Source organism: Eumetopias jubatus, unplaced genomic scaffold (genome assembly GCF_037043125.1).
Source record: "Eumetopias jubatus isolate StellerSeaLion01/CBP00866 unplaced genomic scaffold, mEumJub1_p1.0 scaffold_4, whole genome shotgun sequence".
In the NCBI taxonomy this organism is placed as follows: Eukaryota; Metazoa; Chordata; class Mammalia; order Carnivora; family Otariidae; genus Eumetopias; species Eumetopias jubatus.
In genome coordinates this window covers 32,712,353-32,726,960 of record NW_028274810.1, presented here as the reverse complement: position 1 = coordinate 32,726,960, position 14,608 = coordinate 32,712,353, and the positions used below count along the sequence as shown (strand labels likewise).

Genomic DNA, 14,608 nt, shown 5'->3' with positions numbered 1-14,608 from the left:
TTCACACAAAATACAATATAAAATACAAGTTCATGCCCCACATGGTCTTCATATACTTACAAAGCCTCGTGTATACTGGTTCAGGCTATCAATTGCTGCAATTTCCGATAATTTCTCCTTTACATATATAGGAGGGGATATATCTGGAAGGCCTTGACCAAGATTCACAACAGAGGGGTCTGCAGCCAACTTTGTAAATTCAGTCCTAAAATTAAAAAAAATACTAATAAGTACCATAATTACAAAGTTAGCGTTTTATACCTCATGATCTTAACATAAAACTGAAAAACTAAGACCTAGTTTAGTCTTACAAATAAAAAAAAAAATGAGTTCCCAAAAAAACTTTACCACTTACGAAATGACTTTGTCTAATTAAATGATGGCTGAACTAATGAACTTAAAGTTTCTTACAAATCTCAATTTCTTGATACCCAACTAAGAATACCAAAATGTGTAGGAAAAAAGCATCACCAAATTATTGTTGTTTATTCCAAGGTACTCACCACACATTACTATCAAGGCCTTCAATTCGTTTTGCATTGATGATTTTCAAAGACATCTTCTGAAACATACAAATTGAAATTGAAAGATTTTTTAAAATTTCTTTAATCAACAAAAAAGCCAGAAAATCACGGATAGCTCTACCATTTCCCTACTGTTGCCATGGAAAAAAGCAGTACCATAACGACAAATGCCAGACCCCAAAATACAAAATTCTGAAGTGCAATCATCTCCCACCTACTGCCCTAAGGAATGCTTTCTCTTATGATCCTTAGATGATTATCTTCTCACAAAGAAACAAAAATATCACCCTCGCCTAAAAAAATAAACCAATTTGAGGGCCTGAAACGTACTGAAGAGAACAATAATGATACTAAAAAAAAAGTCAGTTTAAAAAAAATACCTTGAGTCATTCTCTGAAGATCATTTTCGGTAAGATGGACCGACAGTTGCACGAGTACACGCCTTGGATGGCATACAGGAAGGAAGCACTCAACAAATGGTTTTAAAACTACGCAATAGAGAGCCCCAGATCATGACAGCTCACATTAATGAGTCCTGAGCATATAGCAGGCACTGTTCTAAGTGTTGTACATAAGTAAGTCATTTCATAGTCACAACAACCCTACATAATGGTCCTCTTATTACCCCTAATTTCTGTAGGAGCAAAGCGAGATACAGAGGATTAGATTACAGAACTTTACACATCTGCCCACGTTGACAGAAGCTAGTAACATTTAAACCCAAACAGATTCAACTCAGGTTTTGAACCCAGGCAGTTTGACTCCAGAATACATACTCAGATTTCTTTCCTTTTTTCCTTTTTTAGATTTTATTTATTTTTAGAGCGAGAGCATGAGCAGGGGAAGGAGCAGAGGGAGGGGGAGAGAGAGAGAGAGAGAGAATGTCAAGGAGACTCCAAGTTGAGCGCAGACCCCAAAGCAGGGCTTGATCCCACAACCTGAGATCCCACAACCCTGAGATCAGGACCCGAGCTGAAATCAAGTGTTGGACACAACCGACTGAGCCACCCAGGCACCCCCTGATCTATTTCTATATACTGTCTTTTATGTAACATGACCTTATAAAAAATATTACCAGAATGCTGCCTCCTAAAAAAAAGTGTACTAGACATTTAGATCAGGTCTCCTTATATCAAGCAAGCTAGGGCTATGGTAGAAAAATATTAAAAGTTAAAATTATGGTACAGCATACAATTTCTTAGTTCTCTAGATTTTAAAGTTAAGTTTATACTCTCTCCCCAAAGCACTAAATTAGTGTTGAGTTCACTGTTAACAAGCTGCTAGGGGAAAAAAATGATTGGCAGCATTTTTATAAAGATTTTCCTAATAGAATATTAAAGCAATTTTAATTCGATCTGGGAGGAAGATAATGATAATGGTTATTAAATAGACCATTGTTCTCATTCTATTCCAACAATGGAGCCAAGAAAAATATTTTTTTACTCTCATATTTTTTAATCTTTGAAACTCCAGTGAAGTAAATCACATGCAAATTCTCCAGAGGTTAAGGTGCCTTCCAGAATAGCATTATGATTAAGTACCCACCTGAACATGATGCTATTCTAGAAACTACAATTATAAAACTATAAAGTCCCAGAATGATAGACAGAAAAGATATTTTAACAATTGTCTTTTGCCATTAAAATGTTTAAAACTTAATGATTCATTTAGCAAGTGGCTGCAAACACAAAGTACAAATTCATATATAAACAAGTGAGAAAAGTCTGCAGCAGATAATTTAGACACAAAGTCCAATTTTACTTAAAATATTTAGATCATTGAAGGCTTTTTTATTTTATTTCCAGATTTAATTTTAAAATCTGTGTCCAGAACAGCCTCTCTCTCACAACCTCCCTGCCTCTGCTCCTTCCCACCTCTATGCCTCAACCATTTTAATATTTGAAATATTCCATTTTACTTCTGTAGCTTCACATATGATCATTCCTCTACCTTAGTGGTCTTTCTACACCAGTGTTTCCCAACCTTTTTTTCATCACTGCCCCCATAAGGAGACCTTTTAGATATTTCTTCTAATCATCTCCCCTACTGCCCCATAAATTAAGGAGTTTTGTCAGATAGAGCTGAGGTTTACAAGGTCACAAAACATTGTAATAGCTATGGTTGGTTTCACCTGCCAAGCACCAATTTTCTCCCCTTGAGAGCAATAATGCCCCTGTTGAGAATGAATATTCTATACTTAATTCGATCCCCACTCCCCACCACCCTGTCTCTGCACTTGGCTAACTCCTAATACACTTGCCACTTTCAGTTCTCAAGTTAGACTTCATTTCCTCCAGAGAGTGTTTCCTGATTCCTAGGTCAAGGTTATATGTTCTTCCTACGTACTCCTATTACATGGAGTACTTTCCAGCATTTACTATATAACACTGTAATTTTCCTGTTTATTTATCTATATCCTTCCTTACACTGTAAACCCTGAGGATTAGTTCTAGCTTGTTCACTGGTATGTGTCTGTATTACTCAGGTTTCTCCACAGAAACAGAACCAATACAGGATGTGCATATATATATATAGTGATTCAAGGAATTGGCTCGTGGGACTTGCACAGGCTAGCAAGTTTGAAATCTGCAGAGCAGTCTGGCAGTCTGAAGGCAGAATTCCCTCTTCCTGGGGGGAAGCTTAGATTTTTCTCTTAAGGCCTTCAACTGAGTGGATCAGGTCCACCCATATTCTATAGAGGGCAATTTACTTAAAATCTACTGATTTCAATGTTAATCTCATTTGGAAAACACCTTCAGAGACATCTACACTGATATTTGAACAAATATGTGAGTTCCTTGGCCAAGCCAAGTTGACATAAAATTAACTATCACAGTGTCCAACATGTAGAACTATGCTCAGCACATAGTAATTTTTCAACAAATATCTGATGGATGAATGCAAAAATCTACACAGTAGAAGTAAACCTATGGTATCAGCTTCAGTTAGGTACTTATTGTATCAGTCAGCTTAAATTAATTTATGCTTCAGTAACAAATGACCCCAAAGTCTTGGCGGCTTAAAATCATAAAGGTTTCTTCTTCATTCTACAAACCAACCGAGGGTCAGCTGCTGCTTTGTTCCATGTCACTGTCACTCTGAGACATGAGCTGATGAAATAGCTTCTTTTTGGAATACTGTTAGTTTCATAGCAGAGGGAAAAAAATTTAATTTCTGCTTAGATGTGCACATACCACTTCTACTCAAATTGTATTGTACAAGGCAATTCATTGCTATGGCTAATACCAACATGGCAGAAATGAAGTCTGGAGGTACAATGACTGTTGTGGGTTGAATTGTGTAAACCCCCCCCCATTCATATTGAGGCCCTACCACCCAGTACCTCAGAATGTGACCTTATTTGGAAATAGGTTCATTGCAGATGTAATTTGCTAAATTAAGGTCATGGGTTGTGGGGAGGATAATCTGATGACAGTGTCCTTATAAAAAGGGTGAATTTGGAGACAGTCTGGTATATAGGAAGAATGTCACATGAAAATGAAAGTGATATGTTTGAAAGTCAGGGAATGCTAGCAATTGACAGCAAACCACCAGAAACTAGGGGAAAAGCATGAACTGACTCTTTCTCACATCATACAGAAGAAACCAACCCTGGTACACTTTGCTCTTGGGCTTTTAGCCTACCAAACTGTGAGCTAACACAGTTTTGTTGCTTTAGCCACTCAGTTTGTCGCACTCTGTTAAGGCAGCCAGAGGAAATTAATACAGTGATGAATATTTACAAGATACCCAACAGTGTCTAAAAACATCAAGATTCAGCAGTAGATGCAAATGCTCACTATATAAGAATTACTGTCCAGAGTAGATCCAGTCTTATGAAATGAAAATAAACCTGGAATCTCATGGGAAATTAAGTATGAGCCTCACGTGTGTGATGGGAAATCTACAGGGCCTATATAATTTCTGGACCAGCTACTCCATGAGCTTGTTTCTGCTCCCAAGTAAATTAATACCTGGTATACATAATATTGCATTGCTATGTTATAAACACAAAGATGCTAGTGAAATAATAAGCAGCATCTTTTTTTGTCCACTTGAGGCTGTAAGGTGCAGTTCTGCAGAATCACCACTAGGTGCCACTCTTGGCAGAGATGAGAAAAAGCTTGCTGCTAATTCTCTCTAAAATGGTTACTGCAATGGTGTTGGCACAAGGAAAATTTGGAAAGAAGAAAAAATATTACCCATTATCCTAAGACTCTAGCATACTAAAGTTTTGGGGACTCTGCCTGTAAGACTGCTGCTTTTAGGTCAGATAGGATAGGTGTAGAAAAAGTCTTCCCAAATGATGGGTTAAAGCTGGGGAAGCTGAGGCTGTTAGTATCTATGAAGCTGAGTCAATGAGTCTATGCACTGAGTCAAGCGTAAAAAGATAAAGAGTGCAAGAAAAGGTCAGAAACAGAAATAAAGCTGATGGTTAGAGAGAGGTGAAGACAATAATCAGACATGAGAAACAGACCCCAGTACTTCAAGACTAGGCTGGAGCAGAAAGCAACAATATGATGGGGACCCCTCTAATGTGGTGTCTGGCTGCTGGGGCAGCCAAAATATCCATTATCTTTCAGATCTATGTTGCAATCACATGTAATTTTTTAAATATTTGCCTTTTCTTTTAAGAGAGTGTCTTAAACATTTTATAAATTTTCTCAGTCATAAAATTTTCACTTTTGATTAGCAGATATTATTTCAGGTTCTTTACTCATTCATTCCCTATCGTTTGGGCATTTGTTATTCCCAATGTTTTGCAATTATAGGTAGTGTGTTTCTACTGTGCATTTAATTACAGGGTTCCTATTCTGTTTCCTTCAGTTTTAAAGTTTGATGTGGAGGGGAATGCTCTACTATAACACAGATGAAATATCATCAATATATAGTGATCTAGTTCCAGCAAACTAAACACAAAACTTTTTATTTACTTTTATGGAAAATGTAAGGTATAAAATTTGATGTTCCAGCAACCACAGTGATGACACTTAGTATTATTTCCCTTCATTCCTCAGCACTTACTTCCTAAATGTCTTTTTTAAAAATATTTTTTAAATATTATTGATTGGAGAGAGAAAGAGACAGATAGCGAGAGAGAGCACCAGTAAGGAGGAGAGGGATAGGCAGGTTCCCTGCAAGCAGGGAGCTGGATGTGGGGCTCAATCCCAGAACCCTGAGATCATGACCTGAGCTGAAGGCAGATGCTTAACTGAGTCATCCAGGCACCCTTGTCTTTTTTTTTTTTTTAATACAGATCTATTTTAAAAAGAAATTTTGCAGGCCCCTGGGTGGTACAGTCGGTTAGATGTCCAACTCTTGGTTTCAGCTGGGTCATGATCTATGGGGTTGTGAGATCAAGCCCCACATCAGGCTCCAAGCTCCATGAGGAGTCTGCTAAGGGTTTCTCTCTCCCTCTCCCTCTGCTCCTCCCCGTGCTTGCTCTCTGGTGCTCTTTCTCTCTCTCTCTAAAATAAATAAATCTTTAAAAAAAATAAAAAGAAATTTTGAACATAATTGCATAATTTATTGCATAATAAATTGCATAATTTATTGACACTTTACCAGTTTGAGTTTGCCATAAAGTTGATTGTTCCCTAAACTGACTAAGCAGAAACTTTGTTATATTCTTTCCTAGCTTTGAGGCTGAGAAACACATCAGTGCATAGTAGCTATATTACTCAGCTCTCTTTGCTGCACAGACAGAAACTCAATCAAAAACAGTTTCAGCAAAAAGGGGAATTTATTAGAAAGTTCGTGTCACTATGATAAGGAAAGAAGTGTGGCCAGGCTTACAGGTAACTGAAGCCAGAAAACTGAACCTCACCAGGGCTCTGCTTCATCCACATTTCTATCCAATCTCAGTCTGCTTTTCTCCACAGGAGACAAAAACACAGTCACACCTCCCAGTTTCACCACCAGAGGGACTGAGAGTTGTTTTCTCTACTCCAATTTTGAAAATTCTAAAGAAGGGCTCTGAATGGCCTAGCCTTGGCTAATAAACTGTAGCATTTCCCCAACAATTTAAAAAGTACTATATAAGTATGGTTGTTAAGATCATGATGAAAAAACATTAGCAAAAGCAGTGTAGAGCAAGATCATGAGAGGTGTAGTGACATAGTTGAACGTTGATGCCCCTTTTTTGGATGTCTTTTTAATGTGCTCACTACCTGATCAAGTAATGGTACAGACCTGACTCCACAATCCCTTGGTTCTTCCAGGTGTGCTCCCTGAGCCAGAACCTGTCACTACCCCTGCAGAGTACCTCTATAACACATCAGCTTCTATTGAAAAACATAGGTGGAATGGGGAAAAGAGCATTTTCTGGAGAAATAGGAGTTGATGATGTTCTTGAAAGGCGGGAGGGGTCTCAGGCTACGGCAGTCCATCTAAATGGGAAGTTCATAGGGAATCTGTAGCAGAGCTAAAGATACGGAGCTGAAGCTTCTACTGTTGGAACAGAGAGCCAGGGGAAAGAGCTGGCTATAGAACCAAATTCTAAGGCAGGGGTGAAGTTAAGTTTCCTCTTATACGCCGACTGATACATTGTTAGTGACTGCAATCTCATGTCTCCTTTACATTCTAACTACACTGGATTTCATTCATTCATGCAATGAATATTTATTGAATATGTATTGTGCACAAGGTATTCTTCGGTGTGGGATAGATCAGTGAGCAAAACAAACCAAGATTCTCTATTCTCACTGAGCCCTTCTTCTTTCTATACCTTAAACACACCTGGCTTGTTTCTATTATATATTATATTACTCTATATAGTTATTCACCTCTCCATTTCAGGAGTGACTCTGAGATTGGCCATGTGATTTGCTCTGGTCAATGGAGTGTGAGTGGATGTGACCTATACTATATCTAAGTAGCTGCAAATGCTTTTGCATGGTTACGGCTCATACTCATACTTCTCTACTATGAGAAGACCATGTCTCAGAGAGGGGCTACTCCTTTAGCCTCAATCCTGGAATAAAAAGACACAGAATGGAGTTACAACCTGGAGCAAAGCCACTACTGATTTGTAGCCTACATAAAAATGGGTGAGAATGAAAGTTTAGTGACCCAAGAAGGTAAGATTTTGTGGGTTCTGGTACTGCAGCAAAGTTGCTGATATAAAAGCCTTTGCAATTGCTGTGTGCTCTGCCTGGAATGCCCTTCTTTTAGGCCCAGATTCTCCTCTCCACCTCACCTCGCCCTGCCTTTGTTTCCTTGGGTGAATGCTAGAGCAGCAATGGCTGCCTCCTCCACTTGGAAACTGGTGTGTAGCAAGGCATCTGTGTGTGTGTGTGTGTGTGTGTGCGTGTGCGTGCGCGTGTGTGTGTGTACATGTGGTCGGAACTCATGGTGCCTTGGAGGAGATGAAAATGAGTTTTCCCTACTATATAAATAAATATTTGTATGGTTAAACACACACACACACACACACACACACACGCACACACACACACATATTAAAATATACCCTCCTCAGAGAGGGCTTCTAAAACTATGCCTTAATATTACTCATCGCTCTCTCCTACCAGCCCCACCAAAAATTTTAGCATGTTTCTCTATTTAATTTTCTTATGACGTTCACCATTTGAAATTATTATTTCTTAATTATCTATCTTGTTCACTAAAATGAAAACCTCAGACAACAAGGACTTATCTTGCTCAGTGCTGTATCTCTGGTATCTAAAATGGTGTTTGGCAGGTTGTATTTACAAGTATTTTCTGAACACATGAATGAAATCCCACCTCTTTTTAACTAGCCTCATTTTTAATGCCCATTTCAAGGGCATCCTCCCTCTAACCTATCACCCAGTGCTACAGAGCTATGCACTTAAAACAGATGATGGGCTACCACTTCTCTCTAAAAATCTTCAGCGACTCTCCTCAAACTATGGAATGTGGTTCAAATTCAAACCTGGTATTCAAGGCCCTTAATCTATTTCCAGCTTTCTCTCCCACCACGCTATCCCCTCACATACAGTGATTCAGTGATTCAACAGCTCAGGGCCACTTGCCATTCTCTAATTACACTCATGGTGTTTCTGTTTCCCTTTTTTTTTTTTTTTTTTAATTTTAGGAGAGAGAGAAGGAGAAAGAGGGCACACACACGAGAGAGAGAGCAGGGGGAGGGACAGATGGAGAGAGTCTCAAGCAGACTCCATGCTGAGCATGGAGCCCAACAAAGGGGATCTCATGACCACAAGATCACGACCTGAGCCAAAATCAAGAATCGAATGCCTAACCAACTGAGCTACCCAGGCGTCCCAGAGAGAATCTTAAGCAGGCTCCATGCCCAGTGTGCAGAGCCCAACACAGGGCTCAATCCCATGACCCTGAGATTATGACCTGAGCTGAAATCAAGAGTCAGACACTTAACTGACTGAGCCGCTGAGGCACCCCTGTCTCCCATGCTTTTATTCAAATTCTTTCCCCGTTTGATGTGATCTTCTCCATAATCCCCACTGTGGAAGGCTCAGAAATGACCTCCCAAAAGATGTTCACATCTTAACCCTTGGAAATTGTGACTATTGCCTTATATGGCAATATATATCCTTATGTCCTTGCAGATGTGATTAAATTAAGGGTCTTGAGTTGGTCTTGATTATTTTTGGGTTTTCCAGGTGGGCCCTAAATATAATCACAGATATCTTTAAAAGGAAGCAGAAGGAGTTTATACACATACAGAGGAAAAGGCCATGTGAAGATAGAGCAGAGGGCAATCTGAAGATGCTGGCCTTGAAGATTAGGCTGACATGACCATAAGCCAAGGAGTACCAGTAGCCACCAGAAGCTGGACAAAGTAAGGAACAGATTTCCTTACTGGAAGGAGTGTGGCTCTGCTGAAACCTTCATTTTGGCCCAGTGATCCTGATCTTGAATTCTCATCTCCAAAGCTGAGAATAAATTTCTGTGTTATTAAGACATCAAGTTTGTGGTAATTTTAATTTCCTATGGCTGTAGTGGCCATAGGAAACTATTAAACATAATCTACCTGACAACATATAGATGGTGATTAAAGACATTAAGAATGTAATTAAAGAAAATTACTAAACCCTTCCAAATCCACATTTCCTTAGCTGTAAATTGGAGATAAAAATAGTATTTACAAAATAGGACAGCTAGAAGGATTAAATGGCACATCATGTAAAGCACATAGTGCAGGGGCACATGGTAAACACTCAAAAAACGTTTATTATTATTTTTCCTTGACTTAAAAAAAAACTATGAAATCTATTATGATTTTGTAGAAAATGAGAGTATGCCACCCTGAAATATGCCACTTTGACATAAGGACCATTTTGGGCTAAAGGCAACTGAGAAGAAGCAGATGCAAGAAAAACTCTCTGCCCTCCCCTCTCTACCAGGATAGGCAAGACAATCACCAGAGACAATTCTAGACTTTTATCAGCTGAAATAGCACCAGAGGAATCTATGTAAAAACCCTAATTAAAACTACCCTTATTTTCCATTCCTTAGCCTCTTTTCCTTTGTTTTGTCACTTCTCTATAAATTTACTGTTCTTTCTCAAGATGCTATCCAAGCCCAAGTTCTAACCACCCTTTGAGTTAGTTATTCATCACTGAACTCTTCTGTGTGTATGTACAATGCATATGTTAATTATGTTTGTTTTACTCTTGTTGATCTGTCTTTTGTAAATCTAATTTGCAGGGTCTCAGTCGGAAAACCTAGGAGGGTGGATGATAGAGTTATATTTTTCCTCCCCTACAATATCATTCAGTGGGCTCACAAATCTTAAATAGTTACCAGGTGAGCCACAGAATGGGAGAAAGTATTACAACACATATCTTACAAAGACTATTATTCGGAATACATAAAGAACTTTTACAACTCAACAGGAAGGCAAATAAGGTTTGACAACCACTTTGTAGAAGATACAAGAATGGCCAAAAGCACATAAGAGATCTTCAATGTCATTAGTCATTAGGAAAATGCAAAATAAAACCACAGTAAGGTACTACTAGATACCCATCAGAATGGCTAAAATTGTAGATACTGAGTGTTGGTAAGGATGCGGAGTAGCTAGAACTCATACAACCCTAGTGGGAATGTAAAATGGTACAACGACTGTGGAAAGCTGCTTAGCTTAAAAATTAAACATAAATGTAGCATACAACCTAACCATTCCGCTGTTAGGTATTAAGAGAAATGAAAACATATGGCTACACAATGACTTGTACACAAATGTTCATAATAGTTTTATTCACAATAGCAAAACATTGGAAACAATCTATAAGTCCATTAACAGGTAAAGGGGTAAACAAATGATGGTAGATCCATATAATGGCATATTATTCAGAGATAAAAAGGAATGAACTACTGATGCATCACAACATGCATAAATTTAAAAATCATTATGCATGTGAAAAAATGATAAAATGGTACATTCTATACAATCCAATTAATATAATAATTTATAGATTATTTTTAAAATTTATTTATTTATTTAGAGAACGTGTGTGTGAGTGGGTGTGGGAGGGGCAGAGGGAGAGAGAGAGAGTCTTAAGCTCTATGCTCAGGGCATAGCTGGACGCAGCACTCGATTTCATAACCCTGACATCATAATTCGAGCCAAAATCAAGAGTCAGAGGCTTAACTGACTGAGCTACCCACATAACCCTAAAATAATAATTTTTTAAAAAGCAAATTAATCTATGGAGCCAGAGCAAATCAAGAGTGAAGGATGGACTGCAAAGGAATGTGAGGATCTTTTAGGGGTGATGAGCATGTTCTGTATGTTGATTTTAGCAATGGTTTCATAATACATATATCTTTAAATAATCAGTGAGTTTTACATTCTAAATGGATGTTGTTTATTGTATTGATAAAGCTGATTTTAAAAAGCTGCCAGAGTAGTGTCTTATAAAACTAAAGATACTATTTCTATATAATCCAGCAATCACTCTCCTTGGTATTTACACAAAGGAGTGGAAAATTATGGTCATAAAAAATCCTGTGTGTGAATATCTATAGCAGCTTTATTTATAATTGCCAGAACTTGGAAGCAACCAAGATATCCTTCATTAAGTGAATGGATAAACTGTGATACAACCAGACAACAGAATATTATTCAGTGCTAAAAAAAATAAAAATGAGCTATTCAGCAAAGAGACAACACATGGGGGAACCTTAAAGCTAAAATCATGAAGACAGTAAAAAGATCAATGGTTTCCAGGGCTTGGGAGAGGGAAAGAGGGATAAACAGGCAGAAGACAGGATTTCTAAGACTGAAACTATTCTGCAAGATACCATAAAGGTGCATTTGTGTCATTATACATTGTCAAAAATCCATAGAATGTACAATAATACTAGGAGTGAACCCTAATATAAACTATGGACATTGGGTAACGATGTGTCAATGCAGGTTCATCGACTGGAACAAATGCATCACTGTGGTGGTGGATACAATACAAAGGGAGGCTATGTGTGTGGGAGGGCAGGGAATATATGGGAATTCTCTAGTTCCTGCTCAGTTTTGCTCTGAACCTACCTATAAAGCTCTAAAAAACAGAGATCTATTAAAAAATGTTAAAAATAATTTAAAAAATAAGGTTCCAGAGCATTCTGAAATCATGTCTTCTCTCTCTCTTTGGACAAAATGCTCCTCAGGCAAGCAGCCATTAACAGTTATCTCATAGATTTTGATGTCTTCCAAGTTATGACTATACGTACATTCCAAAAAACCAGACAAATCAGTCTTTTGCCACTAGATGGCACAGAATATTCCTGCAGTGGTAGAAGAACCAAAAGTAAAACTCAGAAGTGGAAACATAGAGCAGGGACCTATAACTTAAGATATACAAGGGGAAAAACTATATAAAAATCCAACTTATAACTCAAAGGCACACATATTTAACCAGAACTTTTAAGCAACATATATAGCTGTTTCATTTTATAATTACTTGTGTCTGATATGCTGTAGCTATTTGATATTTGTTGACTAAACAAGTAAGTGAAAGGGAAGGAATCTCGATCCTTTCTGAGAAACAGTATGTTGCAGAAAAAATGGGTTCTTTAGTGGAGAATACACAGTGGCTACAGCACACCCTTAGAGGGCTAATTCTAGCAGAGCTAAAATTGGTCTTTGACATATTTTGCACCTTTGCAGACTGAAGGTAACTGACAGACATGCAAACTCTGGTTCTAGAATTTTGATTTACTTCCCTCCATCCAGTGGAAAAATGGGTTTTGCCTTCATTTGCAACTCAATTCCTTTATTACATATAAATTTATACTTTTTGACTTTCCTTTGAACTGGTTATAACTTGTTTTGTTCCCTCATATGAATAAAAAATCTTTAATACATATTCATTTTTACATTTGTATGAGTCATGATTTTGCCCTTTTCTGAAAATTCCCTTTCAACGATACCTGTAGAGAAACAAGTTTACTGGAAACAAGACAAACCTGGGAGCTGACAGAATAAATATACGGTTGGAATGCCAAAAAATGGGACTCGGGTCAAAAAAAAAAGGCCTGATTTATTCTCTTTGAAAACTAGGTCCAAGCCAAGATCCTGTGTGAGTTTACTGACCCCCCTATACTCACAGGGGTGAGCCCTTTTGCCTGTCTAGACTATAGAATCCCATCCCCCAAGCCCCTAAATTTAGAGTAGGAATGGACGGAGTCAGGCTAAACTAATCCGGACAACTCTTAGAAATTTGGATTTGAGACTGAGCAAGAGCTCTTGGGTTTTTACTGTGTAACCTGTACCAGGAAGATACATAAAGCTAGATCTGAGGCCCTGCCAAGCTGTGGTATATGGCTATATTCAATTAAAATTTCCAAGCTTAATACAAAGAGCTTTCAAGCCAGGCAGATCTTACTTTGAAATCAACCATCAAAACTACTAGCTGTGCGAAGTAGCAGGTTACATGACTTCTCTGAAACTCAGTTTCCTCACTTTTTAATAAGGAAAATGAATGTGTAGCCCATGCAATTACTATGATGATTAAGTAAGTTAAATCCATGCTGGAAAACATACCATATACTTAACACCTAGTGTCCACTTAGAAAATGGAAAAGATTCTCTTAGATACAAAAAGGATGAGTGACTTTACACCAAATAGGGTAAAGAGACTTGGGTGTGTACTAACTGTACGATAGACAGTATGTTAACATCAAAAAAAGAGAGCTGTGATTTCTTTAGGGAAGGACAGACTGAAGGAGAAGGGAAAGTTTTTGTTTGAGCTGCTATAAAAGAAATGTTTTTGTGCTTTTCTGATGGGCATGTAAATTTTAGAAGATGCTTTAAAAAAAAATTAATAGACCTATTTTTTTTTAAGTAGGCTCCACACCCAGCATGGAGCTCAAAATGGGGCCCAAACTCACAACCCTGAGACGAAGACCCGAGCTGAAATCAAGAGCTGGATGCTTAACCGACTGAGCCACGCTGGTGCCCCAGACCTATATTTTAGAGTAGTTTTAGGCTCACAGCAAAACTGAGTAGAAAGTACAGGGTTCCCATAGCCCCCCACTTGCTATCTCCACCAATAACATCCCCCATCAGAGTGGTACATTTGTTACAACTGATGAACCAATGCTGACACATTATCACACAGAGTCCAGTTTATCTTAGGGTTCCTTCTAACTGTTGTAAATTCCCTGGCTTTTGACAAATGTGTAACATGCGTCCGTTATGGCATCATACAGAATAGCTTCCTCGAGAAATCCTATTTAGGAAGGCTATTTTGAGGAGAAGCAGACACCACATCATTAATGAAAGCAAAGCAGAAAACCAGTGGGCTACAAAACTGCAGTCTGAATGACTAAATCTAAAATGAGGTTAGTCTAACCAAGGGTCACATGGTGAGGTAGTAGGAGTGGGTGTTCCATGAGACATCTCACCAGCAAGGACTCCGTTCTTCCTTCCTTGCTTCTTCTCTTCCATCTTTCGCTCATCAATCTACTAATTCTTTTCTTTGGCTTTCTGGCACCAAGGAATAATATCAAATTTATATCCCAGTTTCTAAGCCTTTAAGATCTAGGTGCTAAAACAGGGGACAGATAGTGATTTTCATCCTGAGTTCCTCTTCTTTCTTTTCTTGCTGTATAGCAGTAATTCT

At 38.2% G+C, this 14,608-nt stretch overlaps 1 protein-coding gene across 5 annotated transcripts in view; it reads right to left on the bottom strand.

Moving 5' to 3' along the window:
- Positions 1-14,608, bottom strand: part of KYAT3 (kynurenine aminotransferase 3) — a 66,030-nt gene that overhangs the window by 34,002 nt on the left and 17,420 nt on the right. For 3 of the 5 annotated variants that reach the window (XM_028102509.2, XM_028102511.2, XM_028102510.2), the window contains 2 exons: positions 504-562; positions 61-205 (listed from right to left, as the gene is read on the bottom strand). In XM_028102509.2, the coding sequence (XP_027958310.1) occupies positions 61-205; positions 504-562 (204 nt within the window). Of the gene's footprint in view, positions 1-60; positions 206-503; positions 563-738; positions 813-904; positions 928-14,608 lie in introns of those variants that run through there. The other 2 variants (XM_028102512.2, XM_028102513.2) reach the window with 2 other exon arrangements.